We start from the raw sequence: 19,198 nt of genomic DNA, 5'->3' as shown, positions 1-19,198 counted from the left end.
ACCTTGAACTTTGTGACACTCTGACTTTCTTTCTGTTAACCTGATTCTGGAGCCTCTTGATAATGCCACCTCTGATTTTGCTGGGCTCTGGTGACATGACGAGATTGTTGTGTTTCAAAGGAGGCACCTTCTTCTTCCTACCCCATAAGAACTGAGTGAGTTGGACATTCTGCAACCTTTTCAGCTCCAGAAGGCTAGACATGCATTATGCGACCAATTCCTTCTTATTACTGTTTCTTTAGAAAACACCATGCTTGGACTCAGTTATGGGTCTTGGCAATGTACAATATATGTAAGATAAAAATTGCTGTTTATAAATGCACATGTTTGCTGCTACTACTGTTTTTTTAAATAGCTGTTGGATAGTTTTGCAGGGTTTTTGTGGCCCTTGGACAAACAATTATCAGTGGACCGTCTTTGGTGCAGCCCCTTGATGGTCTAACGTTTTCAACCAAAATGTAGGCAAAAGTTTTATTTTTTCCCCTTCCATCAATTGTGCTGTGCTGCCTTTGTGTTCATGGTGTTTATACTCTTAAAGCTATCCGAATTAAATCATGGAACCTTCCAAACATGCTTCCTAGGGAGCAAGTCTCACACACTGAATATTAAAGGTAAAGGGACGCCTGACCATTAAGTCCAATCGCGGACGACTCTGGGGTTGCGGCGCTCATCTCGCTTTACTGGCCGAGGGAGCCGGTGTTTGTCCGTAGACATCTTCCGGGTCATGTGGCCAGCATGACTAAGCCACTTCTGGCGAACCAGAGCAGTGCACAGAAACATCGTTTACCTTCCCGCTGGAGCGGTACTTATTTATCTACTTGCACCTTGACGTGCTTTCGAACTGCTAGGTTGGCAGGAGCAGGGACCGAGCAACAGGAGCTCACCCCGTCGCGGGGATTTGAACCGCCAGCCTTCTGATCGGCAAACATAGTGGGACTTAATTCTGAGTAAACATATAGAGAATTGCATGGTACAGAACTGAGAAAGTAGGTAAGAAATTATAAGTTGTAGTTTAGATATTTTTAACAAGCACTGCTTTGTTTGCCTGGTACTCATAGGTTTTCATCATTTCTGTAAAACTAGAACTTGAGATCCCTCCGTGGAATTGAAGTGCAGCAGAAGATAACTGACTTTTCCACAAAACACATCATATGGTTTTGGCCACTGGCTTAGAGAACTTTAAAATATCAATTGGCTAAATATCATTTGCTAGACATATTTCATCCTCCTGGTTCAGAGGTTGTCTACCCCTGAATATGCTGAAGGAGGGGAGGCAAGCAACCGAAAAAGGGTTATTGGCCTCAAACTGTGCTTGTGCATTTCCTGAAGCACCTGGCTGGATAAGATGGATCTCTGGACGGATCCAGCACAATAGCTCTTCTATTCAAAGGGATTTGCACCCCCTTTAAAGACAATATTTTTTATTTCTGGTTTGTTGACTGCTTGGCTCTCGGCTCTTTTTTATTTGCAAAAGGAGATGCTATTGTCAGGGCTGGTGCTGGGAGCAGGCCAGCAATAACTTATAAGGTGTCCGTGAAATTAACTCTTTATTCAAAGAAACAAAACAGCTCAGGCCTCATGAGCACAACAGCTATTCCCAGTAGACCTTGCCCCAATGAGGCAGTTGAAGGTCTCCGCTTTTCCACAGCTCTCTAAGTCTCCTCCTCTCCAGGCTCCTTCCCAAGCAGTTGGAGACTCTGGCACCTTGTCCATCTCTGCTCTGCCCTCCATACCTCTGCCGGTTCTGAGAGACTGGGCGGTGGGGGTGGGGAGCTGGACCCCCTGGCTTCTTCAGCATATCTCATCACCTGTCGCCCCCCCCCCCCAGCCTCTGCTTCTGCCTCTGCTTCTGGACTGTTCTCTGCTCCAGCCTCTTCCAGCTCACTAAACCCTGTTGCCTCTTCAGCTTATGACAGGGGTCAGCAAACTTTTTCAGCAGGGGGCTGGTCCACTGTCCCTCAGACCTTTTGGGGGGCCAGACTATATTTTTTTGGGGGGGGAAATAAACAAATTTCTATGCCCCAGAAATAACCCAGAGATGCATTTTGTAAAAGCACACATTGTACTCATGTAAAAACACCTGGCAGGCCCCACAAATAACCCGGAGATGCATTTTAAATAAAATGACACGTTCTACTCATGTAAAAACATGTGGGGTGGATTTAGAAGGCGATTGGGCCAGATCCGACCCCGGGCCTTCGTTTGCCTACCCATGGCTACTCCCTGTCTGCTGTACCTCTGACCACTTATTGTGAGTCTTCTTCCCTTGGGGGTTCCTTTCGGCGTTCCCTAGCAGGTGCCTCTCACCCCTCCTCAGCATCCAGCCCGTCCATGACAGCTGTTTACTGCTTATAAATCATTCCTCATCATTTCTCTCTCACACTTACACCAGCCATCCCTACCGGGCTCCACAGAAGAGGCAGCTGGCCCCTTCAAGGTTTTGTTTTATTCTTATTTTATTGCCGGGGGAGCAAAAAAGCATGCCTTCTGCTGTTTTCGTTGGTGCAAAACAGTGGTAGTGCCAAATCATGAGGCATTACATTACCCTATTAAGAGAGGGACGCCTGATCATATGTTCTCCCCGCTCCCCAAGCACAAAATTAGGCAGCGCCACACCCACTGCTGTCTCTCTTCCTTAGTAGCACTGCTGTGGACATTTGTGCCTGCTATCAAGTTACCCAGTGTGCATTGCCTGGGAAGCATGCATGACCAGAGCACAGAGCAACTCAGCAACTCCGAATCGAAAGCCCAGGTATTGTGCTACCCACCCACAGCATCCAAGGCAGGGAGGAGGGGGGCTGGGTGCAGGAGTGCCTGGCACATAAGGGTCCGTCTCTGGCCAGTGCGGGGCCCCTTGGATCATGATTTGTTTGACTGCTGCCACCAGCCTGCACTTGGGACAGATAGTACAAATCCTGTTTTGAACAGCTCTGAGTCGTAAGTACTGCTGGGTTTTGCCTTCCCAACAATCAAGTAAACTTCATCCAGCTCAGTCTCTGTTTATTAAAAAATGTTCTCAAGTTAGCTGTGGTAGTTTTCAAAAAGCAGTGTCACTCTGTGTCCTCCAATAGTTGAGGGCTGAGTTTTTAGAAATAGAAATTATTGAGCCGTTCCTACTAAAAGAGGGTAAAGGTAAAGGTACCCCTGACCGTTAGGTCCAGTTGCAGACAACTCTGGGGTTGTGCCGCTCATCTCACTTTACTGGCCGAGGGAGCCGATGTTTGTCCACAGACAGCTTCTGGGTCATGTGGCCAGATGACTAAGCCACTGCTGGCGAACCAGAGCAGTTCACAGAAACGCTATTTACCTTCCCGCCAGAGTGGTACCTATTTATCTACTTGTACTCTGACGTGCTTTCAAATTGCTAGGTTGACAGGAGCAGGGACCGAGGAACGGGAGCTCGCCGCTTCGCAGGGATTGTTTATATCTGGCTCTGCCTTAAAAGTCCACCCATTGTATATAACGTTTGAATAGGGGATTGTATCCCAATGTGCTTATGCCCAATCCATGTGATTGTTGCTCCCTGATTTTGAGGGGAGGCATCTATGAGGATCACATAAACAGAATTTTATCTTCTGTCATGTGCTTAGCCATATGTCATCTGGAGATATAAAAGTGGTGCAGATAATTGCACATTATGGCAAATACCAATACCATCTCCAGGATTATGGGGCCATTTCACACAACACTCGTTTTCTGAGCTTATGGTTCAATGGTTTGGTGACTTTTATACTAGACTACTGTAATGCATTCCACCTGGGTCTGCCTTTGAAAATAGTGTAGAAATGTCAGTGCAGAATGCAGCAGCCTACCTGCTAAGAGGTGCAGAAGCCGGTTTGATTTGGGATCCAGGTGTTGGTTTGTACTTTTTAAAGAAAACAACAACAACAACCATAGGTTGCTTGGGTCCTGCTTATTTCAGGAAATATGAACCCTACTGGCATGCGAGATGCCAGAATTACGCCATGCTCCATCTTGGGCGTCGGCTGGATTGTGGCCAGCCAGAATAGGCTTTCTCGGGAGCAGTTCTGATGTGGTGGAACACCATTTCATGAGAGGTTTGCATAACTTCCTCCCTGGTGTCATTTTGCGGGTAAGGGGCAACGTGTGTGTGGTTTTTCTTTGAAAGCCTTTGGAAAAGATTGGGGGGGGGGGCTGCCTTCCTTTTCTGGTGGGTGACAAACTCCTTTTATGCTTTGGGTATTGTCGTTGCTGAAACTGGTTGTTTCATGTCTTGTTTTTATCATAACGTTTTTGATGTTAGTTTAAACTTGTTAAACTGTTGTGAAATACTAAGAGCAATTGCCTACATGACAGTGATTTTCATGTAGAAAATTCATAATTTGTTCTCAGAATCCTACAACATTTTGGGGTTTTGTGTCAGATGCATAGAGGTTTCTTGGCAGAGAGGTTCATGTGGAAACACCTTGAAAGTATAAAGGTTTGAAAACCAGTGCTGTAAATTGTAAGTTCTGTATTTTGGAATAGAGTTCACTAGCATACAGGTTGGTTGCAATTTTATCAGAACGTGCTTTTATTCCGAATATAAATACTGTGTTAGGATTATTTAGTAATACTGTTTAAGCTCAGATTGCAGCAGAACCTTGCAATATGTATGGCACCAGGCTGGATGTGTGCTATGGTCTTGGATAGTTGTACATCTTTTATGAGTTTATATTTAAACAGAAAATCACAATCTACTTCATTCAGCACCCTGGGCTTCCCTGGATTAAATTTCTTTGAATTGTTTGATGTTGAAATTAAAGTAGTCAGGAAGTGCAGTGTCTTTGAGAGTGAATGAATGAATCCTTTTTCCTCGATAGAAGAAAAAGAGTCAATGATGGAATAATGGCTTGCGTTATTCTGTGTTTGATTTTTAAGAGCGTGCTTTCTCCTAATTATAAAGTTATTGTAGTATTTTTGTGCTTGCGCATGGTACAATAATGAAATGCTAAAGAAATGACTGGAAGTACTGGTTGTTTAATTTAGAATGTTCAAAGGTACGGATTTTCTAAGAAGCTGTGTCAGCATTTGCTGTAGTGCTTTTTAGCAAATGTTTCCTTTGCTGCAAAAATGCGTAATATTTTGCCTTGGGCTGTTAGTTAAATGAGCGAAACTTCGTATAGTGAGCTGCTAATTACACATGGTAATTATTATTTTGTTGTGACGCTTCCTTATCTCAGAAATGGTATGCCATTTGAGACCTAATAATTTTAGTTCTCTCTGAAAGTCCTGCATCATATTCACATTATGCAGGATTGCATTTGTGCATAGATGCTTACAGTACTGGTCTGAGTGCATTGCATTTTAGGATCTGAATACATGCAACTGATGAAGATTGGGTCACTGCTGCCATCTTTGATCATTCTAATCTCCTGGTACTGTTGGTGGGGGCAGTCACTCCCCACACTCAGCTCAAAATAGGCAATTGTGCACATTTGAATGCCCAGACCCAGGTGCTAGTTCTTAATTCACACACAACAGCCTTTTGCACAGGAACCTGATTTTGAGGATAATGCATGGCAACTTCTTTTAAGTAATCCCATCCAAAACTTGGATCAGTGAAAAAGGACCCCCCCCCCCCATTTATCACTAAAAGCCACATATAAAAAACCTTCTTTCTTTCAAGGAAAATACAACTTCTGATTATATTTCAATACAAGGCCTAGTTTGTACATAATTGTAAGCTAAACAAATGACAGCTTGCCTGGAACTAGCAAGCACCCTCAGGCACACTGATCCTCTCTCTTAGCTATGTTGGGAGGCCACAAACCAGAGTACTAGCTTAGCATTTTGTGCAAACCAATGCTCATAGTTTGGTTCCCGCCAAGCAAACAATTATAACAATCCAAGATTCTGTAAAGTGCAGACTACAGTGGTACCTCGGGTTACATACGCTTCAGGTTACAGACTCTGTTAACCCAGAAATAGTGCTTCAGGTTAAGCACTTTGCTTCAGGATGAGAACAGAAATCGTACTCCGGCGGCGCAGCAGCAGCAGGAGGCCCCATTAGCTAAAGTGGTGCTTCAGGTTAAGAACAGTTTCAGGTTAAGTATGGACCTCCGGAACGAATTAAGTATTTAACCTGAGGTACCACTGTACCTACAAAAAATGTGTATGGGATCTAATTGACTTCATAGTTCTTTAAGCCTTAAACATATTGTACCATCTACATACAAATAACATAATTACAACAGTTACATAAGTATTACAGCTATGAGTTGTAAATTCCCCATAATGGCTGTTTACCTGGTCCAGGGTGGGCGGCGGTTGAGATCCGTCGCTGTGGCTCTGCTACTCTCTGGAGCAGTGCCATCATGCTTGCAGCTGTTAGCTTCCTCTTCGGCCGCCGTGGAACATCTTGGGTTCCTGCCTGACCCAATTTTGAAATTTGCCCATTCTGTGGCAGCCTGGGGGGGGGGCTTCGGGAGCAGACCTGAGGGCTGCAGTCTTCACTCAGGTCCGCTCCCTGTCCATAGGAGAGAGTCATCTAATCCAATGCTCATAACTTATAATTTAGCAGCCCGAAGTTGGGTTACCTGTGTGCCCTTCCACCCTTAGTAACTGTTGTAATACAACAATGTCCTGTGCCACCAGTTAAAAACTGACCTATTTTTCTCACTGATTACTTTGCCCTGTAATACACCATGAAGGCTACTATTTTATATATACTTGAGGTTGTCTCATAGTGAGCTTAGTGAGTCGTACTGATATATAAACATGCTTCAGGTACAGTGAGGGGAAAAGGTATTTGACCCCCTGCTAAATTTGCCCGTTTGCCCCCCTGACGAAGAAATGACCAGTCCATAATTTTAATGGTAGGTTTATTGTAGTTGTGAAAGACAGAATAACAACAGGAAAACCCCCCAGAAACCCAGAAGACAAAAGTCAGAGATTGATGTGCATTATAATGAGTAGCGGCGTTTCCGTGCGCTGCTCTGGTTCGCCAAGCTGGCAAATTTAGCAGGGGATCAAATACTTTCCCCCCTCACTGTAGGCTTGTCAATGTTCTTAGCAGCCTGAGGTTCAGAAATCTATTAGGGCAAGCTTCCCCTGATCTGGGAGGTTTATTCACTTAATTTCAGAATGCCAGGCAGCAGCTAGAACTTAAGTATAAAATGTGAAGGCCAACAAAGTTCCTGGAACTTTCCTGTTGGTTGTGGGTGGGCTCTGGATTGTTTAGTGGGAGAAAGCCACAGTCAACCTATCTGAGTTCATTTCTAAATAATATTTTTACTATGCAACTATTGGGTGGATGATTTACAGACAATGAGATGCAAATGAATGTTCAAATGCAAAAACTAAACAGTTTTCAGTTAGTGAGTTGTTCCTTGTGTAGGAGGCATTTTAGATTACATTTTTTGCTGCAATAATCAACAAGCAGGAGCAAAATTAGGCTTTATTTCACCCAGGTCAAAAGCCCAGTTTGGCACCCCCCAGGCGCATTTGCACACACACACACACACACACACACACACACACACACACACACAGGTTGAGAGCCTCAGTGGCTTCACCCAGGTCAAAATACCTGGCTACCCACTCCCCCGGTAGCTGTGGCTCCCACAAGCATTTTAAATATCTATGCTGTATCTAGATAATTCCTGAGGTATAGAGATGCTATAAAACTGCAGCATTCCTTTTCAGTCATACTCCTGAAAGCTCTTCCTGCTTCTCTAGCAGTATCTAAAATTACAGTTGTGTAATATTAATGCCACAGTTATTTTGGACCAGTCCTTCAGGACATGGGCGTAGCAGCATGCATTGGATAACTCAATGGGGGACAAATGTTTGTATATTTGTTTTACAGTGTTCAGTCTCGACAGTCAAAATAGAAGCACACACTCGTAAGAGGTCATTTCAAGGACTAATGAATTGCAAGTCTAATTTGCTGTTAAAACAAATAAATCAAGATTCCTGCATCTCAGAAAGCTCCGATTTAATAATTTCTAGACTGTCCTTCCCCTTAATCAAAACGGAATATTATTGCTCTGAGCAGCAAGAGATTTGAGCGGTTCCAGGCGCTTACCCAGGGTTTGAGTTCCTTGGAATTAAGGTCACTGAAGACTGTAGTGTCTTTAGGATCTATGGTCTCACTTCACAAATCTACAACATAAGATGGAAGGGCTCACAGCATTAGGACTCCCAACAGATCTTGATTCTCCATTAGATTTCTAGGGTGAAGAGGAGGAGAGGCTGCTGGCACCAAGGCCCAGCCCCACGTGACAGGCTGGCTCTGAGGGGCAGGCAGAGGGCCAGAGCGCCCTGGGTGGGAAGAAGGAGGGAGCAGAGCGCAAGGAGTCTTGTTTTTATTTTTTTTAATGCTTTGTGCATCCATGCTTAATCTTGCCCCTTTCTAAAATGCATTGATTGGTGTGTGTTTTTCATTTTGTAAATCTACCAAAGAATAAAATAAAATTGGGTTTAAAGGGTTTTCCCAGGATAGTGGAGGGTGTCCTGTGTCCTGTTGGTGTACCGGTGGTGAAACTCAGACTTCTTTTAGTCAGAAATGCTCTGTGGGTCATTATCCCAGACCTGTGGAATGCTCTTCCAATAGAGATTCAGCAGGTGTCTTCTAGATTCACCTTTAAACTTTTGCTGAAATATTTTCTTTGCCACCAGGCTTCTGCAGACAGTTAAGATACCACTTTCTTTCATAGTCGGTGATGTGTTTTAAATTTATGAGAGGTTTCTTTTGGGGTGTATATAATAATTGTGGAAACCCCTTTGGGTTTCTTTAAACGAAACAGTAGTGAACAAGTTTTTTTTATTATTATAAAGAAACAGTTATAGTTTGGGGACATTTTCCCCTGGGTTTTTCATAGCGGTAGATTAGCTAATAAAAAGGTGCTTTCTATATTTTCAAAGCTTTTATATTGTGCATTAAAACATACATAGTAGGGGTTGAATTGTGGGCTCCACAGATGATATGAGGCCACCAACAGCTTGCATCAGATTGCAGCAAAGGCTAAAAGGCAAGTCAAATAATCATATGACCAAAAATAATTTGAAGCTTTCTGGAGCCTGTTATAGTAATAGTGTGTGAATAAAAAAAATATGTGATTAAAAAATGTAACAGTATGTGTGTCAAAAAGCAATGAGAAGTTTTGAATGAATGAATGAATCTTTATTTGCATCAGCCATATCAATAAAACAACAATATGATATACCAAGAATAAAAATAAAAAGTTAATGATATAAAATACATTTTAGAATGGGAAGTTAATTTTATAAGTGCTTCTGTTGTTTTCTGTTTACCTAAAACAAGTAAAAGATTAAATGCTGTGATTCCAAGATGATAATAACTTTAAAGCAAGGGTGGTTAACCTCTAAGTTTTGCATGAATATTGGCCATGCTGGCTAAAGCAGATGAGAGTTCGACTTCAAAAACCTCTGGAGGGCTACAGGGGAGTCAAGCTCCTTTAAAAGAACCAGGCAGGCTGGAACTCCTCAAACCACTCCTGAAATATAGTGATCACCCTCCCCCAAAGAAACTTTTTCTGGAAGAGCCCAATATAAATGATACCTTGAACCGATCTTCAAGATTAATATTCATTTATGTATAAATAGGTATAATTACTAAATATATATGTCATCCTTGAAAGTCACAAGGGCTGTGGAGGATTTAATTATGTTAGTGTTCATATATTTAGCTATACAGACTAAATATAAAAGGAAAAGGATGTGCAGAATTTAAGCCCAACCCACATATTTCTCCTAGCTTAATAAACAACTGAGCTGCAATCCTTTGAGTCCCTGTTAGAGCAGTTCAGGGGCCACAGGATCTATCAGATCTCACTCCAACGATGGAGCGAAAGTTTTGACATCAGATGCCTCATCTGTGTGAGTCTAATAGGGAATAACAAAAATTGCTCCATCCACTTTTCACACATTTTGGATTGCTTCAAAGACTGGTTGGAGTGGGATTAGAAACTGGATCCAGCTGGCAGCCAAGATCCTATGGTCTCCCACACCCTGGGGGTCATTTTGATCGGTGGGTGGGGCTGCCCCCCCGTCCATCACTTGACATCACCATGATGTCAGGTGAAGCGTTTGTTTTTCATTGTTTGTTTGACAGGTTTATGGCATAATGGTAATGGTGTTTGTAATTTTATTCATCATAATTATGTTCAGGGTTTTTTTTAATATAAATAATTTAAGGGTGAATCTTTCTGGGTCAGTAGTGCATTGGAATTTTCCACATAAGAAATCATGGAAATGTTCACATTTCTATAAGAACACTTGCTTTATGAACCATTTTTCAGGAGGTAATTAGGTTCCTATAGCAGGACCTATGTGTAATAGAATAGGTTGATAGGTTGAGTTTAAACAAATCATTTGGGTACAGCCAGGGAAAGCACAAACGGGGGCTGCTTTGTGCCAGAGAAGGGGGCACACAGAGTAACAAAATGAGCAGTGTATTAGTTGCAGGATGGGGATGATAAAAAAAGAGACAAACTGGCTTGTGAGTAAGATGCTGCTGCTATTCACTCGGGTAGCCCCAGTGTCTGTAGCTGCAGAAGGCTAACACGTTAGCTTTCAGCACTGCAAAACATTTATTCATTCCTTCAGAAATTGTATGAGCACAGTTGTTCAGAAATTGTTCAGTACAAGCATTAGCAAAATAATGGATAACAACTGTTGCGATTGTGTGCATTCCATGGCAGTTTCTGTTTCATTGGTTTAGTAAGGAAATATCAGATATTTGTACACCGATGTTACGAATGCAGTGTATGTAAGTGTGAATGTGCGCAAGTATAATGCTTATTCTCTCTGGGAATGTTTGTAACATTCCAGGAGATGCCCTCAGTGGCAAGGATCCCAGTTACAGACAATATAAGCCGAACTACTCACCAGTGACGACAGAGATAGCCAGTGGAACACAGTCCAAACAAACCACAATCAAGCACAGTTCCAATCAGTTTAGTTCCTAATGTAAATCAAATGTAATCAGTCTAGTTCCAAATGTAATCCAGAAACAAATTAGGAAGCAGTCCAAGATCTAGATCACACACACACACGTATGCATGTATGTTTTGTGTGTGCGTGTGGCAAGGTACAACATCAAGGGAGAGTGGGTAGAATCAGGACCTTGAAGCTAGGAACCTATGTTGTTTCCAGCAATGGGAGCTCCAGGGGTTCCTCACTAGATATGTGAAGGGTCCCTTCAGGGGACCATCAGGGTTGGGCTCAGGGGGCCCTGCCTGCTCCTCAAGACCCTCAACCTGTGTGGTGCCCAGTCTGTCCTCCATGCCTGGTGCTAGGTGAGGGCTAGGCATGACAGCGTTTTTCTTCCAGCAAACATCTTTTTAAGAGTTTGAGGGAAGTATAGCCTGAAATGAAAGCTGGCACTCAGACGTTTAATACAAGAAACCCCAATCCCATTAGAATTCAAACTGTGGAATTTCCTAATAATAGCAGCCGAGGCATCTATTCATTATAATGTTCCAGCAACAACACGGTTATTGTGTGAAAGCAGGACACTTCATTACCTCACTGGCGATGCATGTTTGGTTCATTAGCAGTTTGAAATGAACTGAGATTTATATGATCTCCGCACCCGCACAAAGACTGCTAAGAGCGTGTGAGGAAAAAGGAACATGTTGGGAGAGTGGCAGGAACTGGGCATTAACAATAATCCGCTCAAAATATAAGGGGGGGCGCGAGAGCGAAAATGCAAAAGGGGAGACTCTGATCAGTCCTGCCTAAGTTGGCAGTGTGTGTGGCACAGAGCACTGTTGAGCAATTGCCGAAGTTTACTAGGCAGGGAACAGAAGGGACATGGCAGGACAAAGCTTGATAACGAAAGCAGTTTACAAAATCACGTTAAGTGGAATTTACTCTCTACCCAGCTCCACTTTAGTACAATTCAGATAAGATTTTTCAGGTGAGATTATCATTCATTGTACAGATTTTGATAGCTGGTGATGATAGAAAAGTGATGGCATCTTTTTTTAAAGGTGTCATTGGATTCCCCTTAATGCATGTGACTGCTCCACTTAATAATATGGTTTTATGCACTTCTGAAAGCAGCACAACTCTTCTTTTCAAAATTCCAGGACTAGTTCTGCCATGTGGCAGTAGACGTTTTCAGATAGGAAGCCCAGAACTAACATCTCTGAGCTCTTTTTGCATTAATTCTGCCATCTCAATTTTGGTAGGAAGGGAAAGGAGCTGAAATGGGTGTATCTAGTGGAACTTGCCATTCACACCCCAGACTGATTTTAAGCCAAGTACTGTTTGGGGGCCAAACTATAGATGAACATGGCAAACATGCAGACATAATGTGGTTTAATTTTAACACCAGAAGTGCATGGGAGCAGAACTCTCACCTGCCACACCTGTGGAAACTCCTTTTGTATATTTTCATGCTAGTGGAACCCTGTACTGTATAAGCAGTTTATCAAACTACTGAATGCATGCATTTCTTGAGTGTTCATGCTGTTCATACAAACAAGCATGCGCATAGTGTAGCGCTGCTTTCCAGAGACTTTCTCTGAGGTTACGTTGAGAACCTTTACCCAGGTACTTTAGTACCTCACTGGAAGGTTTCTGTTGTGTCTTATACGGCTTACAAGCTGAAGGTGAAAACCCTAGGCTTGCACTTTTCACCAAAACTGTATATATGTCACTTTACAGAGTTGATGTGAGGAAATGAAGGCTATGAGCATGCCTTGTGAAAAGCATTTGACAGGGTGCCGTCTGTTAGTTGGGCTTTGGTATGCCAAGGTTACATTGTTAGTGATCTTTATTAATAAATAACTAAGATCCTTATTGGTCCAAAGGGTATGGCTCTTTTTGCATTCCAGGATCTCAGTGTTCATAAATCTTAGGGATTGTATTCATGCTATTTTTGTTTTGAGGAACAATTCTTGCATTTTCTGCCAAGCAGCTTATTCTGAGAGGTAAGGTAATAGTATAGTAGCAAGTGACTTGCTATGCAAATCTTTTATATAGTTTTGTTTAGGGATTATGGGGTCAATCTGTTTCTTAGGTAAACACTTCAGGAGGTGTTGCAAATTAATGAGAGCAGTGTGGATTTCAGGCAGCCTAGTTTGCAGATGGAATTAAAGATAAAAAGTGTACTTCTCTTGAGTTTTTCCATGTCTGTGAATTGGGCTACGGGCAAAAAGGCAGATTGAGGATATAATTAGAGGACTATTTGCAGAGAGGGCAAATGGAGGATCTATGAAATGGAGTAGGCTCTGGGAAGAAATAAAGGATCACTGCAGAGTTAGAAGAGATATTGAAGGGTATGTATTTCTGTAATATAAGTGCACCTGTAACATAAAAACTTACAGAACAAATAGGAGAGGCTAAAGGACTGGAGAGTGATTTTGTGGAAAGCTGGCACTATGTTATATTCCCTGCCTGAATAATAGTTTGCGATGTCTACTGCCATTATCAATAATTGGCACCGTGTAGAAGCACCTGTTGAGTTAACAAGGGAAAATTATGGATGCAGACTAAATCTGAACTATACTGTGTATTATTTGATGTTTTGTAGTATTCTTGGATGAATAGTGAAAAATAAAATTATATTTAAAACAAGAGCCAACAATGTGAGGAGGGATTTGCAGCCTAGATAGGTAAGAAGATGGTTAGTAAACACCAAGCTACTTTCAGTAAATTCACACGTCTAGGGTCAGATGAATTAAGCCCAAGGGAGTTGAATGAGCTTGAAGGTTTTACTTCAGAGATGCTGTTTGTAATGTTTGCGAATTCTGAATATTTTTGAAATTTTTGAGAATATTTGAGATCAGAGAAGGTGCCAGAAGCCTGGAGATGTGCAGATGTTGTCCCCTGTCATCAAAGGGTGGGGAATGGCTCTGGTGGATTACAAATCACTGCTTGATGTCAACAGCGGCCACATTTCTAGAGCAGATCGTTAAGTACCTCATGATCATCCAGAAAAGAAAGCTTTGGTTACAAGGTTTATGAAGGAGAAGTCATCCCAGGCAACCTTACCTCCTTTTTTTGAAACAAAAAAAATTCCTTCCAGTAGCACCTTAAAGACCAACTAAGTTAGTTCTTGGTATGAGCTTTCGTGTGCATGCACACTTCTTCAGATACCTGAAGAAGTGTGCATGCACACGAAAGCTCATACCAAGAACTAACTTAGTTGGTCTTCAAGGTGCTACTGGAAGGATTTTTTTTTGTTTTGACTATGGCAGACCAACACGGCTACCTATCTGTAACTCCTTTTTTTGATGAGAGTTATTTGTTTGGTAGATCATGGGAATGCCACAAACATGGTATATCTGGACTTCAGCAAGGCCTAGGACAAACTCTGAAGTCTTCTTTATCTGCTGCATCTGTCTGAGTTTTTACTATATTGCATTTTTGGAATGTGGGCTCGACGATACTACTTGTAAGGTTGATACTACAGCTGGTTGAACAACCACACCCAGGGAATGTTTGTTAATGGTTCTGTGTCAGCCCAGAGGGAGGACTTGAGTCATAGGGCTCTGTCCTCAGCTCTGTGCTTTCAGCATTTTATAAAAGACTCGTAGATGGCATGAAGCTAGAAAGGTAGGATCCAAAGACTTATTCGGCCTCTTGCAGAGGTGGACCTAAGGCTTGATGAAACTGGCCCCCTCCAGTTTCCCTACTGAAATTGTCTCACCCTCACTCTGGGTGCTTTGAGTACTTGGGTTGCTTAAAATGTAGTAATTTCTATTGTGGTTATTGCGGTAAAGTGTTTTTTTTTTTCTGAGTGGGTTGCCAAGGGACCTTGGGTGTCTGCCTCTGGCCGTTTACTGCAGGTCCGGGTCTGGTGATGGCCTGGATGGCATAAAGGTAAAGGTAAAGGTACCCCTGCCCGTACGGGTCAGTCTTGACAGACTCTGGGGTTGTGCGCCCATCTCACTTAAGAGGCCAGGGGCCAGCGCTGTCCGGAGACACTTCCGGGTCACGTGGCCAGCGTGACAAGCTGCATCTGGTGAGCCAGAGCTGCACACGGAAACGCCGTTTACCTTCCCGCTAGTAAGCGGTCCCTATTTATCTACTTGCACCCGGGGGTGCTTTCGAACTGCTAGGTTGGCAGGCGCTGGGACCGAGCAACAGGAGCGCACCCCGCCGCAGGGATTCGAACCGCCGACCTTTCGATCGGCAAGTCCTAGGCGCTGAGGCTTTTACCCACAGCGCCACCCGCGTCCCCCTGGATGGCATACAGGGTACTAACTACTCCGTCCTGGAAGTGTGCTATTAAGCACTAAAATCTAAGTAACACATCCTGTTACTGTCCAAAGGAAGCAGGTGTTTATCACCTGGGCAGGTGATATCGACTGCTCTTTTGGAGCATGTGCATGTAACAAACCAACTTCCTTTAAAGACTATCTACAGAAACATTGTAAAATTAATGAATGTTAGAAGGATGTTGGAATGAAGTTATGTGGCTTTAGCAGAAATGTTATAAAGGTTTAGGAAAAACAGACTGTTAATTGGTGAAAGGAGGGAAAGTAAAGTTACATTATATTAAGATAAGTTACACGACAAAAATTGGAAAAGATGGAAAGGATTTGCTGAAATGTTAACCGAACTAGAATACAAAAAAGGGAGGTGTGAGGAGGTCAATGAAACAAGTAAATGAAAGATAAGTTATGGGAAGATTTGCTGTATTTTTTAATGGATTTTATTTTTCTGTATTTTTTTCTTTCTTTTTCTTTTTCTTTCTTTTTTTCTTATTGTGATGTGTTGTTTCGTTTTTGCTTATTTTTTCTTTTTGTAACTTTTAAAACTTTAATAAACATTATTATAAAAAAAAACCCAAACCAACTTCCTACTGTTTTCTTTTTCAGACGAAGAATGAAGGCTCGTGCTCCACCTCCACCAAACCAAACTCCTGCCACCTGTACAGTTAATAATGAACACAAATTACCTACAGACCTGGGAGCGCTGCCTGATCAGGGTGTGATAAACATGAAGGAAAATCTGATTAACAGGACGGTGGACTTTATAGTAGTTTTTCCAGATGGAGAAGAACAGAAAACTACTGTGCATGGCAGGTAAGGCTTTCAGGCATTTGAAACAGTTTGTATCTACCCACTGATGTTATTTTTAGGAGGAGAGATGTAGACAATGCAATCATTTTCAGATGTTCCCTCCCTGCCCCTGCTCCTTATAACCTAGCAGTGTTTTTAGTGCACATGTATTTCATCCAGCTTGCAAAGAGGCTAATTTATATGCATATACCGTCATACCTCAGGTTGAATGTGCTTCAGGTTGAGCGCTTTTGGGTTTCGCCGCTTGCGCATGCGCAGACGCTCAAAATGACATCACGCACATGCATGGAAGCGGCAAGACGCGACACGCGCAGACGCGCCATCGCGTCTTACGTTCCATTCAGGATGCGAATGGGGCTCCGGAACAGATCCCGTTCGCATCCCAATGTACCACTGTAATCAGTTTTTTTCTCTACTGTATTGATTAATTTTAATTATGTGCAGTGCATAGTATAGGACACCATTTTGCCTCTGAAGCATTGTGTATATATCTGAAGAGAGCCACATGAGGAAAATTTAAAAGACTAGGAAAGGATGTTTCCACACACACAAACATCTTGAGGAAAAGCAGATAGACTAAGATGAAATCTAGTAAAGGTTGGAAGAACAACAAATTCTTATCCAGCATTTTATATGATTGGTGTGGAGCAATCCAGTATAGAATCATAGAATCATAGAATCATAGAATCATAGAGTTGGAAGAGACACAAGGGCCATCGAGTCCAACCCGCTGCCAAGCAGGAAACACCATCAGAGCACTCCTGACATATGGTTGTCAAGCCTCTGCTTAAAGACCTCCAAAGAAGGAGACTCCACCACACTCCTGGGCAGCAAATTCCACTGTCAAACAGCTCTTACTGTCAGGAAGTTCTTCCTGATGTTTAGGTGGAATCTTCTTTCTTGTAGTTTGGATCCATTGCTCCGTGTCCGCTTCTCTGGAGCAGCAGAAAACAACCTTTCTCCCTCCTCTATGTGACATCCTTTTATATATTTGAACATGGCTATCATATCACCCCTTAACCTCCTCTTCTCCAGGCTAAACATGCCCAGCTCCCTTAGCCGTTCCTCATAAGGCATCGTTTCCAGGCCTTTGACCATTTTGGTTGCCCTCCTCTGGACACGTTCCAGTTTGTCAGTGTCCTTCTTGAACTGTGGTGCCCAGAACTGGACACAGTACTCCAGGTGAGGTCTGACCAGAGCAGAATACAGTGGCACTATTACTTCCCTTGATCAGTACATGTCCAAGAATTAAGGAGGTTATGTAGAGGCCTCCATTGCCTCTTAGCCGTTGCCCAGAGGTCACATGGAGGACTTTCCCATTTGTGCTCTTCACTCCCCCAACCCCTAGGTAAGGTGGGCTTGCTGCTGCGGAGGGCATGTGAAGGCATCTCCACCACCCAGATGACCACCAGTGGTGCTGTGGAGGCTTTGTGGGTGGGGACATTTTGGGCCTCTACTCTCTACGCTTTCCACATTCTGGCAAGACTTCATGAGGTTCTGTCCTTCACATTGGCTTTCTTCCTCTTTTGGGTTTGGTTCGTGGCCGAGTTGCGATTCAGTTGGTGTTTTAAAGCAAAATCTCCCATTGTGTGGGTTTTTTCTCAGACTTCTCCTTTAGTGGCTGAAGGGCTTGAGGCTTGGTGGGAGAGAGGCAGATGGGAGAGAAATTTGATTCATTTAAAGGCAAACCTCCCTAATTATCACACTTTCTGACACAATACAATCCTTCAGTGCATCCTTAAAAAGTTTGCAGTTCTCTGAATTTTGCAATGAAGTTCTTCAGCCGAGTAATGTGTACAAACATGCATGTACTGGGATAAAGTGTACATTAAAAATCCATGTATTAGTGACAATAACATACAAAAATGCATTGTGTTACAGAAAACTGCTTTGTAAAAAATATATAGGCAGAATTGCATGCAAAAATACATATAATTATGAGAAATTTGTATTAAATGTTGATGAATTTTCATGCGGATATTTTTTAAAACAAAATAAACCAAGCGATATGGAAATGTGGATAACTGAATTTAAGATTGGAAAGATGAGAAACTGAAATTGGTAGATTTGCCCATCCCTGTTCATAGCTAACGATCAAGAGCCGTCACACAGCTGATGGATGAGAGCAGTCAAGCTTGTCTCTCCATCCCTACAACCCACTCAGCAGCTGATCTGTGGATGTGGTTCTGGTGTGAAGACGAACGGGCCATGAGCAAAAGGTGCAGGGCTTTTTTTTGCCTTGAGCTCAACACTGGCTATGCCCATGTCAGCAAATAGAGGCACAAAGTTTCCCAATGGATGTTTTGAAGCACATGGCTATTTTGAAATAGTCCAGGTTGATTTTTATATATGTGTATGTGTACTTTCTGGATATGGTTTCAATCTGCTCTCTCTACCTGCGTGAAAACCCTTCTGTGTTCTATTAAACCTGGTTCTAAGTAGCCTTTTCTGTTTTCTCTTCCAGTAAAGCTGTGATGGACCTCTTAGTTGACTTGTGCAGCCGGTACCACTTAAATCCAGCTTATCACACCCTGGAGCTGCAGTCTTCAGGGACTCAACAGACTTTGAGTTATAAGCCAAATACTTTGATAGGGGCACTGGATGTATGGAAGATACTTCTGAAGGAGAAGGTTCCTGAAGGAAAGGCGAAGCGGCCTCCTCCACCCAAAATTCCTGAGGTTGGAACTTTCTACTGCATAACTGTTTTGCCAGATGTCAAGAAATGTTGACGACAGTCTCTCTCTCTCCCCCCCCCCCCCATGTGTGCAGTATTGAACTTGGCTTGGAGCTTACTATTGCGATGTAATTGTAATCTTAACTGACAGCCAGTGTAGAGACTGGGTATATGGCAGTAAGTAGTTACTGCAGGTTTATTTTGAGTTGACTATGGCCTTTTGTGAGTTGAATTGTCATTTTGTACTTAAGGTTGAGGAACCTGCGGCCTTCCAGGTGTTGTTGGAGTCCAGCAACTTCTGTAAGGCCATGTGGTTTCTATCCAGAGCCAAGGTGGGGTAGTGGTTAGGGTGCTGGACTGGGACCTGGGAGACCAGGGTTCAAATTCTCACTCAGTCACTGGGTGACTTTGGGCCTGTCACTGTCTCTCAACCAAGCCTACCACACAGAAATGTTGTGAGGATAAAATTAAGAGGGGGAGGAGTGTGTACACCACTCAGTCAGGGCAGGACAACTGCAGG

At 42.9% G+C, this 19,198-nt stretch overlaps 1 protein-coding gene across 35 annotated transcripts in view; it reads left to right on the top strand.

Moving 5' to 3' along the window:
- The window catches only part of COBL (cordon-bleu WH2 repeat protein), a 1,088,462-nt gene that overhangs the window by 12,014 nt on the left and 1,057,250 nt on the right, over positions 1 to 19,198 (top strand). For 21 of the 35 annotated variants that reach the window (XR_014557426.1, XM_083709019.1, XM_083709015.1 and 18 more), the window contains 2 exons: positions 15,801 to 16,007; positions 18,469 to 18,682. Coding sequence is in view for 34 of the 35 variants with exons in the window: in XM_083709019.1 (XP_083565145.1) it covers positions 15,801 to 16,007; positions 18,469 to 18,682 (421 nt within the window). In the remaining variant the exon portion in view is untranslated. Of the gene's footprint in view, positions 1 to 2,621; positions 2,753 to 2,808; positions 2,938 to 14,473; positions 14,533 to 15,800; positions 16,008 to 18,468; positions 18,683 to 19,198 lie in introns of those variants that run through there. The other 14 variants (XM_083709033.1, XM_083709014.1, XM_083709030.1 and 11 more) reach the window with 5 other exon arrangements.

This window comes from Podarcis gaigeae, assembly GCF_964106915.1.
Source record: "Podarcis gaigeae genome assembly, chromosome: 13".
Taxonomy (NCBI): Eukaryota; Metazoa; Chordata; class Lepidosauria; order Squamata; family Lacertidae; genus Podarcis; species Podarcis gaigeae.
The sequence above is the reverse complement of the archived record's forward strand: the minus strand, read 5'-3'. Positions and strand labels throughout refer to the sequence as shown.